Source organism: Penicillium cinerascens (assembly GCF_028974065.1).
Source record: "Penicillium cinerascens strain IBT 15544 chromosome Unknown contig_9_segment0_segment0, whole genome shotgun sequence".
In the NCBI taxonomy this organism is placed as follows: Eukaryota; Fungi; Ascomycota; class Eurotiomycetes; order Eurotiales; family Aspergillaceae; genus Penicillium; species Penicillium cinerascens.
The window spans coordinates 2,806,720-2,822,430 of NW_026695296.1; the positions used below are offsets into that span (position 1 = coordinate 2,806,720).

General features: G+C 50.7%; 3 protein-coding genes across 3 annotated transcripts; all 3 read left to right on the top strand.

Annotated features, from left to right (window-relative positions):
- Window positions 1-2,911: 2,911 nt before the first annotated feature.
- Window positions 2,912-3,178, top strand: N7498_007878 (uncharacterized protein; the record flags this gene model as incomplete). Its single annotated transcript, XM_058454940.1, has 1 exon — window positions 2,912-3,178. The coding sequence occupies one exon, from the start codon at window positions 2,912-2,914 to the stop codon at window positions 3,176-3,178; it is 267 nt and encodes an 88-aa protein (XP_058307189.1).
- Window positions 3,179-4,633: 1,455 nt separating this feature from the next.
- Window positions 4,634-9,731, top strand: N7498_007879 (uncharacterized protein; the record flags this gene model as incomplete). Its single annotated transcript, XM_058454941.1, has 6 exons — window positions 4,634-5,760; window positions 5,822-6,641; window positions 6,719-7,381; window positions 7,437-8,057; window positions 8,112-8,804; window positions 8,856-9,731. The coding sequence occupies 6 exons, from the start codon at window positions 4,634-4,636 to the stop codon at window positions 9,729-9,731; spliced, it is 4,800 nt and encodes a 1,599-aa protein (XP_058307190.1).
- Window positions 9,732-11,664: 1,933 nt separating this feature from the next.
- Window positions 11,665-12,129, top strand: N7498_007880 (uncharacterized protein; the record flags this gene model as incomplete). The annotated part of the gene is made up of 1 exon (XM_058454942.1): window positions 11,665-12,129. The coding sequence occupies one exon, from the start codon at window positions 11,665-11,667 to the stop codon at window positions 12,127-12,129; it is 465 nt and encodes a 154-aa protein (XP_058307191.1).
- Window positions 12,130-15,711: the final 3,582 nt, after the last annotated feature.

A 15,711-nucleotide genomic window follows, 5' to 3' on the forward strand; every position in this document is an offset into this window, starting at 1 on the left:
TGGTGTTAAGCGACATATCAAATATGCTGGTGTTCTCGCTCTCATTTGGGCTTCCTCTCTGCCGTTTCTTTATTATCAGTTCTACCATACGAAGTTGTTATTGTGCATTTTATTGCTGGCAGTGACGTTGGTATTTGCTTGGAGTCTGTCGCTTGTTTCTCTTATACACGAGCCTTGGAACTTTGCATTCTCCTGCTGTATGCTCGGACTCTTCGTGCTTTTGCCAGCACTGTATGCGACATCAAAGCCGTCAGCTTGTCGATACGCTGTTGCCAAAGAATACGTCAAGTATTCTTTGTTGAATGCCCTTGGGGGGATAGTTCGCTGTCTTCAAATACCTGAGCGGCTGGGCTACGGTGTTCAACTCAAGATCAGCGCTTTTGTAGCGCACGTTTTGATGATGAGCGCGGCACTGGAATTCTCAAGGCACTTGGTTTCAGCTCTTAGTTCTGAGGCCATATCAACCAATCATCTATGCGGGATTTGAGGCTCACAGCCGTAAGTTTTATATCAATTGTAATCCCTCTCTCCTTTCCTTCAATAGCAGATGGCTGATACAGAAGAAAGTGAGCACAGCTTTTGGCCAGTCAGTCATGAAAATTGTCGAAGTGGAGGGAACTGTCAGGTTTTGAGAACACGCCGTTTCTAGCGTTTGCAAAAGACTAGCTCTCTACTGTATCATGTCACGAATGAGAGCAAGCATCGAAACGGGAAGTCTTAAGCTAACTGTATTTTATGGAAAGGTGATAAGATAGCGCTTTAAATGGCTTAAAAGTTTGAACATCTTATTCTTTCTATTTGGAAAGGCTAATGTGCTGAAATTCGAATAAGAATAGTTCCTTGTGGTTAACTAATACTGTAGTGGAATAAATAAGTGGCATTTAATATGGTATTCTAGTAGCTGACTCGTTTCGGTGGCATAGGTATTATGTTCATAATGGAAAAAGTTGGGTTATACGAATGTGTCTCTGGATTGGATTGTTCGCTTTTTCGGGAAAGAAATGAGAGATCTAATTATGCGTTGAATTACCAAATTCAATGTTAAGGGCTCCGAGAAATTTCTTTGAAGTGCCACTTTTCGCCATGTGAAAATGTGATAATTTCAGCTTCTGAATTTGCGTGAAATAATGTGGAGATGAGGACCAAATTTAAGGTGGGCGAGACTCTGTAAACAATCGCAACTCGTATTAGTAGAATTAAAAGCATCTGGTGAGCAGGTATGTTATTAAGGAGTTCTGATCAGCACATAAAGTGCGATGGTAGTCGAGAGTGTAGAGTTGTTTGCTGTTGCAGTCATTCACTCTCCCTCTTCAGATATTTTGCAGATTTACCTGTAATATTAGTGAAAGAACCTCCATGGCAGCAAGCCTCTTGCAGTGTGCCACCTCTATGTTCTCGTTGGAAGAGATAGTGCCATTGCTCTGAACTCAAAAGGCACTGCCAAAAAGTAACATGGATACTCTCGCAATTTATGCTATTGTAATGGGGGCAATTTTTGGAAGCTTAATTGCCATTCGCTGCCTCATACCTCATTTTTACACGATCAATGTTTTTCTTTCCCAGCATTTCACCTACCCTTATATGGTTAGCCGCCATCGACTTTTTGGCCCATGGACTCGGGCCAGCATTGTATTGCACATGAGCTACGCTGGTGTCAATCTTTTTCTTATATTCTTTCATTTCTTATCGCTAGTTGACTCCAGCCGAAGGGCGGGAATACTTGCTATGATTAATTTCATACTTCTGATATCATCTACGCATTTGAGCTATATGGCCGATATTCTAGGTGTATCTTTCAAAAACTGTCAGCGCATGCACCGGGCTGTAGGCTGGATGGTCGTTACTTCATTGATATTCCATGTTGCAGTCGCACTCATACCAACTGGCAGCGATGCAACTGGCAGCGATGCAACTGGCAGCGATGCAACTGGCAGCAACGATCAACTCGTTGCGAAAATAATCGTATATCGAATAATGCCCCAAAAACCTTTGCTCTTTGCTCACATAGTCTTATAGGTTGCCACTTCGTTGAGTGCGCTTGCGATACTTGCGTTGCCTTATTTCAGGCGGCTTTCATATAAGTTCTTCTTACGATCTCACCAGGCATTGACAACTGCAAGCCTCTATGGGATTTGGTGCCATATCCCCAAACATAGCGTATTTTCCAGATCCTGCCTGTACATTGCCCTCGGCGGGTTGGCGTACACGTCACTTATTCAAACAGCCATTTTCGTCTATCGCAACGGTATATTATCTGGCCACGGTAGGCCTCGCGCTCTTCTAGCGAATGCAGAATGCGGTAATAGTGAAATAGATAACCAAGCAACAGAACACGGCAATAGTGTCACAGAAATACAACCGCAAAGTGAAAGACTTACCAGAATGTGCTTAGTTCTACCCAAACCAATCAACGTTCTGCCAGGGCAATACATTAAAATATGGCTGCCTACACTCAGTCTATGGTCGTGGGCACAAATGCACCCATTTATGGTCACATCGTGGTCGCCAGATAAAAAGCAAAAGGTCCTTGATCTTATAATTCACCCCAATGGAGCTTTTTCCGCAAACCTCGCTCTTCTTGAAAAAGGAGCAGGTAAAAATTGCGTTTCTTTGCCTGCTTTTTATACTGGACCTCATGGTATCAACCAGCCAGTGGGCTCATACGAAAATATTTTGCTAGTAGCGAGCGGAGCAGGAATTGCGGCTGTTATTCCTTATGCAAAAGAAATAATTCACGCTTACGATAATCGCACATCCAATGTCCGTCACGTGAAGTTGGTTTGGCATGCCGAGTCGTTGGGTGAGCGTTTTGTTTTCTTCGAGCCCGCATGATGCCGACTAAAAGCAACAGAATATGTCAAATCGGGTAAAGAGTTAGTAAACGGACTTTTGAAAGATGATATGCCAAGCAATGGCTATGTCAGTGCTAGTTATCCTGTGGTACCCGCTCTTTATGACTAAGAAGCATTTTCAGGTTCTTAACATTTCCATCCACGTCGAAGAGGGTATTGATGCGTCAATGGTGCCATTCGGGAAAAATGGACGGGCAATCCTCAATCGAGGCGCTCCAGACTATCAGAGTGTCATTGAAGCTGAAGTATTGAAGGGAGACATCGAAACATCTGCTGGGAAAGGTGCAGGAAATGGCCGGATGCTATTGATTGGTGAGACTACATGAATTTATAAGACTGGGAAAGCGCTGAAGATAGGTCTCACTTCATAGCCTCCACGACCAGTAATCTCCAAGACGAGCTTCGAAAAATCATGCGGGTGTATCTAGGTCATCGGGCAGAGATGATTGAGCTTGAATATCAACCTTAACATTGGGGAATTCAAAACATTCTCATTTGAGCTCTGAGCTCTATTCTTAGCTCTTAAGCCCATGAGCTATGTTAAAAAACAACCCAATATTCATGAATATCAAGCACGATAGCAAGCCGGAGCAGTGATAAAACTCAGAGCGAAGGACCAGTTGTACAGCGTTATACTAATATACTCAATATTGGATGGCGAAAACTGGTTTCGATATCGGACTGAAACCTGACTGAAAGAATCCCGCTTGATAAAACCTGCTTTGAAATTGCAATTTGGGTCAGTCCTTTCTTACGGCCTCAAGTAAGCCTCATTATTGTTTTCATGTGTGATGAAATGAGAGTCTTGATACAGTACTTTTCGAAATCAGATATACCTCCACACTCTCGCGACCTCATTCCCGGAAAAATTCGTAAATGCGCTAATCCGCTTTAAGACTATCGCTTTGTAACTTTGGCAGAACAGTAGTCGTATTGGTCTTAACTAACCGATGAGTCATAGTTATAATACCGTAATGCCCTATAGAATCTGGTAGAACCTAGGGGCGATTTAGCATGGTCGCCGGCCTGCTTTCTCCCCGGCAGACAGAAAAGTCTGTACTGTAAGCCCTTCCCGTGTGTTGTAGACTCCGTATTAAGCTCACTAGTCATTACTGCATACGGAAGCTGCGCTTATATTCTTTCTGTCAAGCTAACCTAGTAGACAAAAATGTTTCTCTGTTTCTATAGCTAGAATTTTCTATGCTCTCACGAACTAATTGGTATATCGCCCACACATTTTGTATTGAATATCCCCAGGAAACTATATTTTCCTCTGCAGAAACGCATTAAGACAAATCCCCCTAGTACATAAAATCCTAGATAGGAAACGAAGACAATGGAAACCGAAAGGGAGTGAAAATGAAAATTTGCATCGATCAATCGTGTTCGGATACTTGAATTGTCTCAAAAGGCTCGATATTTACTTTTCAAAAATACCTTATTCAATTATTTGTAGGGAAAATAAATTGTGAAAGTGCAAAGCATTATCTGACTTCAAGAATTGCTCATTTATTTTCTAATCGCAAAATTACTGTTTCCTACGCGATACAGTAACGTGCTGTCCAATCGGAGCATTGATGCTACTCGGTCCCGAAAGATTGCTCTCGGCACCGAAGATCTCGTTAGGTTCAAAATGTGACCGTAGTACTGTAACAAAAAGAGAGTTTCGGGACGTACTGTACTTTCCCGAGTATCCGAGCCGAGGACTCACTGTACAACAAACCGGTACTGCCTTGTTGCTACGTGGCGAAAATACCGTCTACCTGTATTGATTGAGAGTAATGGCGGGACGGGCCGCGATGCGAACCCCTGAACCGCCCGACCGCGACGAACGCGAAGATTCGCCACCGCGACTGGCGAGACCGAAACGCACCACCCGACCACCGAACAACTTCGCTCGTGAGCAGGAAATTGATATCGAACAGAGGAAGACGCGTTCCCAACAGAAGAAGACGCCAATCGAGCAAGAAGAACGTATCTCGGTAACTGCGGGCGACTCCTCGGCCGAGGATGAGAACCTGAGCATCGCCAGTATCGTGAAGGAGCTGGTAAGACTCAGGAGAGAGATCAGACAACGAGACGAATCGCACAAGGAAGAACTTCGAAAGGTCAAAGAAGAGTTCAGTGCCGCCTTTGCAGAAGTTCGGCAGGAGCTACAGACGCTGACAGACACATGCGCAATACCACAAATCCACCCTGAGGCATGCTCTCGGGACAATCATGACGAGGTTCTTCGTGAGATCCAGACTCTGCGCGAGGAAATTAGCGTCCCTGCGCCCACGAGTTCCCCGTCCTACGCAGCGATTGCCCGTGCTCCCCCGCTCAGCCACCCGAACAACATACGGGCTCCCCCAGCGCGGAACACAAGACCAACTACTCTCACAGAGACGCTGTACTGTACGATAGACACCTCGAAGATGATGGAGGAGAACAACGAGAAAATATCCGCGGGCCTGATTAGGACCACAATCGAGACCAATGTCTGGACAATGGAAAATCACACTCAGTGGCGCTGTCGCGCGGTCACGGTGGATCCAAGAAATACTAACCGAATCCGAATCGCCTGCCGTGATGAAGACGAACATCAGCTAGTGAAACAAGTGGCAGAAACGAAGATCGGGGCAGGAGCCCGGGTGCTGCGGGACGAGTTGTACCCGATCAAGGTCGATAGCGTCAAGAGAGCGGCAGTACTGGATGAGAACCACAATGTCTTAGCAGGAGCGGCGGTAGCCCTGGGCGAAGAGAATGAAACCACGGTCACCAAGATCGCATGGCTCAGCAGCAAGGAAGCCACGAAGCCTTATGGATCGATGATCGTGTACCTAACGAAATCAACTGACGCGCGGAGACTCCTGGCTGATGGGTACTTCCACGTCGGAGGAGAATCCGGGACAACCAGCATCTTCGAGTATCGGCCGCGGCCAATGCAATGCTACAACTGCCAAGAGATTGGCCACAAGGCTTTCCAGTGCAGGAATGCCCAGAGATGCGCAAAGTGCGCCGCAGAAGGCCATCGCCACAGTAGCTGCGACCAGACAGTTCCGAAGTGCGTTCTATGCGGGGGCCCTCACGAATCGTTCAGCAGGAGTTGTCGGAAGCTCTACCCGCCACGCAATGAATAAAACGCTCCGAGTGATGCGGCTTAATGTGAGGAAACAGGGTGCAGTGCATGACAGTTTGATGAACGATGAAGAGACACAGGACGCAGTGGCACTAGCGATCCAGGAACCCCAGGCGAGGAGGATTCAAGGCCGGCTCTTGACCACCCCGATGGGGCATCATAAATGGACCAAGATGGTTCCCTCCACGTGGAGGGAAGGGAGATGGGCGATCCGAAGCATGCTGTGGGTCAACAAGGATGTGGAAGCGGAGCAAGTGCGGATCGAGTCGCCGGACTTAACGGCGGCCGTTATTCGGCTTCCCGAGCGACGGATTTTTATCGCATCAGTTTATGTAAAAGGAGGGGACGCCTCCGCATTGGACGATGCATACGATCACCTCCGAAAAGCAATCACTAAAGTACGGCGAGACTCGGGAACGGTGGTGGACACCATGATTATGGGAGACTTTAACCGCCATGATCAACTGTGGGGAGGAGACGAGATGTCCCCGGCCAGGCAAGGCGAAGCGGATCCGATCATCGACCTTATGAATGAATTTGGACTCAGCAGCCTGCTTAAACGAGGCACCAAGACATGGCACGGCGGAGAATATTCGGGGGACTGCGAGTCGACGATCGACCTCGCTCTCGCTTCGGAAAACCTGACGGACTCGATGATCAAATGTGCGGTCCATGGAACGGAGCACGGCTCAGATCACGGCACCATTGAGACCGTTTTGATGCGCCTTGGACGGCTCCAACGCAGACGGACAAACTGCTACTCAAGAATGCACCGTGGAAAGAGATCAATGCTAGAATCGCGAGGACGCTAGCTGCCACTCCGGTGGAAGGCTCTGTACAGCAGAAGACCGATCGGCTTATGTGCGCGGTGTCGGAAGCGGTTCGTGCGTTGACGCCGAAGGCCAAGCCGTCACCGCATGCAAAGCGATGGTGGACGGCGGACCTGACGCAACTCCGTCAGATATACACATACTGGAGAAACCACGCCCGCTCGGAAAGACGCGCAGGACGAAAGGTGCCACAGCTAGAGGACATGGCCACAAGCGCCGCGAAGCAATACCATAACGCAATTCGGAAACAAAAGAAGAGACACTGGAACGAGTTTCTGGCCGACAACGACAACATCTGGAAAGCTGCCAGGTATCTGAACGCAGGGGAAGATACAGCCTTCGGGAAGGTACCGCAGCTCCTCAGAGCAGATGGAACGGTTACCACCGATCATAGGGAGCAGGCAGAAGAACTACTAACCAAATTCTTCCCGCCGCTGCCGGACAGCATTGACGATGAGGGAACCAGGCCACAAAGAGCGGCGGTAGAGATGCCGACCATCACCATGGAAGAGGTAGAGCGGCAGTTGCTCGCAACGAAGTCTTGGAAGGCGCCAGGCGATGATGGCCTACCAGCCATAGTGTGGAAGATGACCTGGCCCACGGTCAAACACCGGGTCCTCGATCATCTTCCAGGCGTCACTGGAAGAAGGCACGCTGCCGAAACAGTGGAGACACGCAAAGATCATTCCGCTGAGAAAACCGAACAAGGAAGACTACACCATTGCCAAGGCATGGAGGCCAATCTCACTGCTCGCGACGCTAGGCAAAATCCTGGAGTCAGTGGTGTCAGAAAGGATCTCGCACGCAGTGGAGACCCACGGCCTGCTCCCAACCAGCCACTTTGGGGCTCGTAAGCAGCGGTCCGCGGAGCAGGCACTCCTGCTCTTGCAAGAGCAAATCTACGCGGCGTGGCGAGGCCGACGGGTCCTAAGCTTGATCAGCTTCGATGTCAAAGGGGCCTACAATGGGGTTTGCAAAGAGCGACTGCTGCAAAGGATGAGGGCACGAGGCATACCGGACGGCCTTCTCCTCTGGGTCGAGGCGTTCTGCTCTGAACGGACGGCGACCATCCAGATCAATGGGCAACTGTCGGAGGTTCAGGACCTGCCACAGCCTGGACTGCCTCAGGGCTCGCCCCTGTCTCCAATCCTATTTCTCTTCTTCAACGCCGACCTCGTGCAGAGACCAATCGACGGCCAAGGAGGACCAATTGCCTTCGTGGATGACTTTACCGCGTGGGTGACAGGGCCAACCGTGCGGAGTAATCGGGAAGGTATCACAACCATCATCAACGAAGCGCTCGACTAGGAGAAGAGGAGCGGAGCAACTTTTGAAGCAGACAAAACGGCGATCATACAGTTCGCACCCAAGGCTCGCAAAGTGGATCAAGAGCCGTTCACTGTCAAGGGACAGACGGTCGAGCCTAAGAACAAGGTCAAAATCCTGGGGGTCCTGATGGAGACGCGACTGAAGTACAAGGAGCATATTGCAAGAGCAGCATCCAGGGGCTTGGAGGCCGCGATGGAGCTACGACGGCTTCGAGGCCTCTCCCCAGCGACTGCACGGCAGCTCTTCACAGCGACCGTGGCTCCGGTGGTGGATTATGCGTCGAATGTTTGGATGCATGCATTCAAGAATAAGAACATCGGACCGATCAACCGAGTGCAAAGGGTAGGAGCACAAGCAATTGTGGGAACATTCCTCACACTTGCGACCAGCGTAGCGGAGGCCGAGGCCCATATTGCCACAGTACAGCACCGATTCTGGAGACGAGCCGTGAAGATGTGGGCAGATCTCCACACACTGCCAGAAACCAATCCTCTTCGCAGAAACACAGATCGGATCCGGAAGTTCAGGAGATACCACCGCTCGCCACTATATCAAGTAGCGGACGCGCTGAAAAACATCGCGATGGAATCACTGGAAACCATCAACCCATTCACACTGGCCCCATGGGAAGCACGCGTGCAGACTGATAAGCCTATTTCTGAGGGATCAATTGTACCAGGCGGATCAATGCAGATCGCGTTCAGCAGCTCGGCGCGGAATTAGCTGGTCGGGTTTGGAGTGGCGATCGAGAAACAACCACCCCGCTATCGGAAAGTGAGACTGAAGACCATGTCCGTCACGTTGAGTGCGAGAACAGAGCAAAATCCATTTTCCGCGGAGCTGGCGGCAATGGCGCATACACTCAAGACACTCGTGGAATTGAAAGGCTTTAGGATCACACTGATCACGAGCAACAAAGCGGCGGCTCTCACGTTGACGAACCCTCGACAACAGTCGGGCCAGGAATTTGTCTGTCAAATCTACAAGCTTGTGAGACGACTGCAGAGGCATGGAAATCATATTAGCATCCGGTGGATCCCCACTAGCGAGGACAACAAACTGCTAGGTCTCGCAAAAGATCAAGCTAGAGCTGCGACGCAAGAAGATACTATCCCGCAAAGACAGGTTCCCAATATGAAATTGACGACTCTAAAGATTGCGCGTGCCCAAGCGATCCCCAGCAGTGACCTCCCCGAGAGCATCGGAAAACATTCCAGACGACTGGATAAAGCCCTTCCAGGAAAACACACGCGACAGCTGTATGACCGATTATCGTGGAAAGAGGCGAGCGTGCTGGTCCTGCTCCGCACGGGCATGGCAAGACTCAATGGATATCTCTTTCGAATCAATGCCGCCGAGACAGATCAATGTGCATGTGGACAAGCAAGAGAGACGGTGGACCACTTTCTCTTTCGATGTCGGAAGTGGACCGCGCACCGGACGGAAATGCTGCAATGTACCCACACTCACCGAAGTAATATCTCCTTCTTCTTGGGTGGAAAATCGCCCTCCGATGACCAGAAGTGGACGCCCAATTTGGATGCAGTGCGAGCCTCAGTACGGTTTGCCATCGCTACGGGCCGACTTGAGGCCACTTAGCCTTGCCGACGAACGGACAAAATCCCCTCCTCTTTCTAACCCCAACCCCTTGTGACAGACGGTAGACGCGCTTCAACTGCCGAAGATAGGATGTTGAACACTTGAAGAAGCGCCTTCAAGCCAGTCTACTAACCAATACTAACCCACAGGGACCTGCTATGAGATTGGAAATTGAAATGGCGAATACGGAAGGAAATACTGTATGTGCTCCAAGGAGACACGGCTTATACCCAAACATGCATGTACTGGTAGATTAGTGATAGTTGCCCTTTCGGCTCAGCCGCCGGGCGTTAATGAATTGTGTGTGTGTGTGTGTAACAAAAAGATAAGGGAATAGGGTGACAAATGGATATAAACCAGATATGTCAATACATGAAAACCGACTTAGACTACTCTCCATGCGAGATGCTTTTGCGCAATTTTAGGCAGGGCTTTGAGCAGGCTTCATTTATATGGTCGCCCCAATGACTGCCAATCTGGTTAGGCGAATTTCCCATGATATTTTGAATGGCAAATGACTCACGAAGCATGAAAGCCTTCAACGTATCCAGGGAACAGCTCCACCCATCTCTTGGCTTGTGTGGTTCAGCCCCAGCATCGTCAATTCGCAGACCCGACATTGGCCCGGACAAAGAAGCAGTTGACGGGCTGGTGCGTTGGCGCCGGTGATCTTGCCGGGATACCCGCGGTCTTGTTTTTTGCACTCGCCCACACTTCGGTGCTGGTGATACATGTGCCCTCGTAGCCGTGGTTGTAGGTTCAACGCCCAGCTTGAGCTTCTCTCGGTTCCACTGTCCGCGAATCCCCTCTTTACTTCTTCCAGTGTTGAATTTTCGGTTCCATTTCTTGGTTTTTTCCGGCCAGGAGAGTTGAGCTGTGGTCTCGATAAAAGGTTTCAGATCTCTTCGTTCCTCTGCGGTCCACTGCTTCATTGTAGCTGGTCGTTCTGTACGGAGCACCTCTCGTAGATTTTTGATCGGGAACGTTGGAAAGGTATGGCAAAAACAGAAAAGGAGGGACTTGAACGTTTTCTCAGCGTGCAAGCGAGGTAGAAACCAGCACGATAGGGTAGAAGAGGAGGGAGCATTCTAAATATGATGGCGAAAGAGGTTCTAGCTCAAGGTCCCCGGGAACTCCTCAATCAGACATCGGGTCACCAGATCAAGTCACCGTTGAAGGCGCACTGTGTTGAACTGCTCTACTCTGGTTCATTTTGAACGATACATAGTCACACCAACGGCGCTTACTGAAGTACTTTCATTTGCCAGGCCTTAGGTCAACATGTGCGCCACAAACACGCAATCGCATAGGGGGTTCCCAGATGCGCTTTGACCACGAGCCCGTCGTACCGTCCAACAGTTGGCCAGCTCAAGACCGAATAGGTCTTCGGAATCATGAAGACCCTTGGCAGAAGGAGCGGGGTAGCAATTTCACCTGGGACGCAATGTCTATGAGCGTCACGTTTTGCATTGGTTATTAGGCATCGTAATGAGCATGGTTCCCGTGCAGGTGAGTATTGAACCTACAGTCTCTGTCTCCCCGAGCTTGCTTCACACTGCAGGCCCCCAGCCCAATCGCAGCATGGTACGGGCTGATCGATCACCGGGAGCTGGAAAAAGGCTTTCTCCTCAGAGAGAAGCATTTCTTAATGACTTAAGCTCGATGATTGGAGGAAAAGAAAACGTGGTGAGTCTGGAGTCGTTTCAGGGGGATCCATTTCTGACGTTTTATCCGCGTCAAGATAAATTTTCTCCGAAGCCACCGGGAATGCGTGAGAAAGTATCGCATAGCAACGCAGGCCTGCGTCCTGATCCTGAGGAAGCTCGAAGCAGCTAGGTCTACGAGTACCGTGGATCCCCTTTTGGGCGCCAAATTGAAGGCTTTAGGGATACAGTCGCCTATATTCGAGACCAGCGGGGGCTCGCCGCCACCCATGGTCAACGACTTATTGAATGGCAGCTCATCTGAAGTGCTCGGTAAGCAGCGAGCCACCATGAGCATAGGTATACCTTCTGTTCCGAATCAGCTCGCGGGCCCCGTCTCCACTGCCAACAACAACAGACAGTCGACGTCTCAGCTCGGCCAGCCTCCGCAGAACGCGATCTCGGACCCGAACCAACCGTGGGGACTGAACCCGCAGACAAACCAGGTACAACCGGCGTTCATCAGCCATTCGTTTGACCCAAATCATTTGGGGCCGATGAACGGGTACTGGCCGCAACCGCCCCAACATCCGGTGACCCAGCAACCCGTGGGCAACCTGCCGCTCATACAGCAGAACCAAGGTCTGGCTTCGCTAGCAAACGCCCACTATGAGCAACCGTCAAATTCCTCGAGCAACCAATTCGATAGTGAGGAGGGTTGGGCGGAAGGCATTGAGAGCTTATTGCAAGGATAAATATCTGGCTCCACGTTTGCGCGCTTGTCTACTTATTCTTTGGTGCTAGCTATATTTAATTTCATATCGTCTATTCTTCTCCGTCACAAAAACACTTCCTGTTGATAAATCGCCGGTCGTCTTGTAGTCTGTGTAATGCCTAACATCTCCTCCAATGGTGCTGGACGACTCGGATGCGTGGTTGGGTTACCTCCGGGCGATCAGAATGCTAGATCCGAAGAACTGCCGGAGGCAGTAGATTCCGAGCATGATTGTCAATTATTCCACGTGACAATATCCGAATCGACGTAGGTACGATTCTGATAGGGTTAGCCGGATCCTGAAGAGACTGACACCAGATGGGGCCGCCGCTGATCGCTGGCTTCGGAACATCTGGAGACCATACCGTTGTGTCAGCTGGGTCGGTGCTAGGACAGGATCCAGAACCGTAGGCCGATACACTAACAATTGGCTCAATATATTCGTCCTTGGACCGGTTCGTGGCCCCGCAGGGAATGTCGTTGAAAAGCCACTGACAGTGTCCACTAGACACGCCGATCAGACCCAGATGAGGGAAACGCACACCACGAGCTAGGCAGACGGCACTGTAGACGGCAACGCAGAAAAGCCTAGGAAGGGCGAGCGTCTTCGCCAAGTGACGCAAAGGCTAGAGAGGTGCGAGACTCCCGCCGGTACCCCGCAGAGGATGGGCCACTATTTCCTAAACGCAGCTACCAAGCAGAGATCGTGTTAGCACTTTTCCGTCTATCTCGCGTGCCGGAGCGCACGTTGCGAGCCAGCGAGCTCAAACAGTTATTGGCTCGGTGAGCGTGCTCGGTTCACAGGGAGATTCCGTACTGATATTATATTACCTAGGCAGCAGAAGGAATTCAGGCAAGTTGCGCTCTCACTCTTTTCATCACCGCGCGAATCCGTTCGCTAATCACGTGCGGTCGGTGCGCAGTCAGATCAAACGCAACGGCGGCAGCGACGGCGATTATCTCGAGAACCTCACGTCATGGACAAAGGAAGTCTCCGACCAGGTGAATCACGCATTCGCGAGCCAGCCTAGAGCCCCTCGACCGGCACGGTAGATCCGAGAACGAACTTCCTTTAGCGAAAATAAGAGTGATAGGAAATGACGACGAAAACCTTGTCTAGCGCCGTGGCCTGGCATCGGGTTAGGCTTCGAGCGGTAGGCGGTACAGTTAAGCATAACGGAGGTCCGCTGATCCGGTGCGGTCGAGACCCTAAATCAAGTTTTGAGAGCCTCTTCCTGTGGTCCAGGAGACGAAAGAGATACTGTAGTTTGTGGCGTTTCGTCGTGCCTTCTAATTGGATGGTAATCCTGGCGGCCAGGGGTGAGAGCTCGAAGGGGAAAGAGTGATTGCCACAGCATCTAGTGTGACTTGCCATAGTGACTGGTAAATCAACAGAATTAAATTCGAGTCTGTTGATGAGGCACGAGCACTTCTCGCATCCCTAGAGGCTTCGGTGCCGTAGTTGCGTATTGTGACATAGGACAAGGATAGGGGCTCGTCGTGGAGAGAACATGATCTACAGCGCATGACGCCTGTATTATGTGCCTCGCCATAGCTGCACTGCCCCGTCGCCGCGCAAATGCATCGTAGAGAGGCAGCCGTTCGAGCTTCAATTGATCCCTGTATCTCTCACAGCTGAACAGCGGTATCGAACAGGGCGCACGCAACGTATCCCAGGAGATTGCCTGATTTCCAATCATGGGACTTTTTTCGCGATCCGTGCACGTCTGTGGCTTTCGTTGGAAACTATACTTGGAGTTGTCAAGAGTCCAACCGTACCGAGGTGGCGCGCGTCGGAGCGAGCCTGGACGATCGTACCCGATCCGGCTTAGTGGGAAGGGATGTGCGCCATACACAGCGCCTGTTATCTCTGATCGGCCAAACGAGCGCCGGCGGTCCAGGCCGTCCCTGGCGTGGTCGAGAGAGCTAACTATTCACGCAGTTAGGTCTCGGAAGATGTTAGACGCGTGCGTCACGAGGCGCTTAAGCGTCGCTTATAGCACGCTAAATCTTAGGCGCTACCACTTTATAACGGGACTACGAGGAGATTAGAGATCAAAGACAGGCACAGGGTGAATGTGGAGTGAACGACAAATGGCGGCGTCGCTCGCGAAACTGCCCTGGGACTGCGCAGAATCTGATCCCAGTCCATCTAAGGCCTAAGGGCAAGAGGAGAGAGCGGGGTCTGGGGCCAAAAGGCGGGTCTCTGGACGACCAAAGTCCTGTAGAGGAACGGAGCCAACCACTCACAGCATATGAGTGAGTCATGCCAGCGAGCAGTGGGATTGACACCCTAGTTGATGGAACCTGCCTTGCTCCAGACGTCGTTGCCGTAGCCCATCATGATCGTCTACGAGTCCAGGGACGTACAGTACTACAGTGAGCGGCGATGCCGTAGTATCCTCCTCTCTAAGCACATCCGGCAGAAAGACACGAGCGTAGTCGATCTAGTACAGTACTTTCAGGGTGTCCTCAGTGGGATCGGCTGGCTTGCGCTGCGAGGCGAAGGGCGTTCCCGGAAAGGCTACTTACAGCGGCTGTCGTGCTCCAGGCCCTGTCATCGCAGAATAAAATTGTCCACCAATGGATCTTTTATGATGGGTCGGCTGTGGGATATGATATCCGGAGACAAACTGCCCCTTAGCCGAAGACTTAGTGTCGAGGAGTGGGACGGTTGAGGGGGGCCTGTGCATGTGAGAAAACGCACCTGGGTGTAAACTATAGGATTTTCAGGATCGATGTCGCTACCGTGCTGTGCAGAATATGCCACCAAATCCTTTGGGCTTCATGAGGGCGTTGGATGCATCGCAAAAGTGTAGACCCACGCAAAACCGAAAGCATACCTGCTCAAATTGCGTTTCGGTTGATCGGCTAAGTTGGCTCCCATGCTGCATCTCAATCACATCAACATTATCTCGCTAGCTTCATTTGTCTGTTGACCAGGGGTGGCGCTCATATTGTGTTCCGCTTGGGCCGCCGTTCAAGAAAGATGCTTTGAATCTGGTTAGCTGGGTCTAGTAGATGTTCAATGCTATTTCGAACGACCTGGTCATTGCCCCTGCCATCTAGCCCCGCAAGCTGTACCTCTAACCACACCAACGCCGTATCTTCATCTTCATTGGGTCATTGTTGATCAGGGATAACGTTCGCGCTGCATTCCGCTCGGATCGCGGTTGAACATAGACATTCCCGGTTCAGTGCAGTTACATGTAGAGATCATACCAACACTCTATCGTCCGCTTCACTGGTCCATTTGTGACCGGAACAAAGTTCAAGTTGCATCCCGCTTGGACCGCAGTTGAACATAGATCCTCCCGGTCGAGTGCAGCTGTAGCCCGATCCTGCCACCCGGCCCCTATAGCTGCATCTCGGATCACACCAACATAGTCTCTCTACCTCACCCATACGTTGGTGATCGAAGTGGGACACCGCTTAGGCCGTGGTTGAACTGATAAGTTCTCGATCGAGCGTAACTGCAATCCGTAGAATGCTTTCTCGGACCACTTCGGCGTTAACCAAGCCATCCGGCCCCACAACTCTACCCAACATCCCACCAATATTG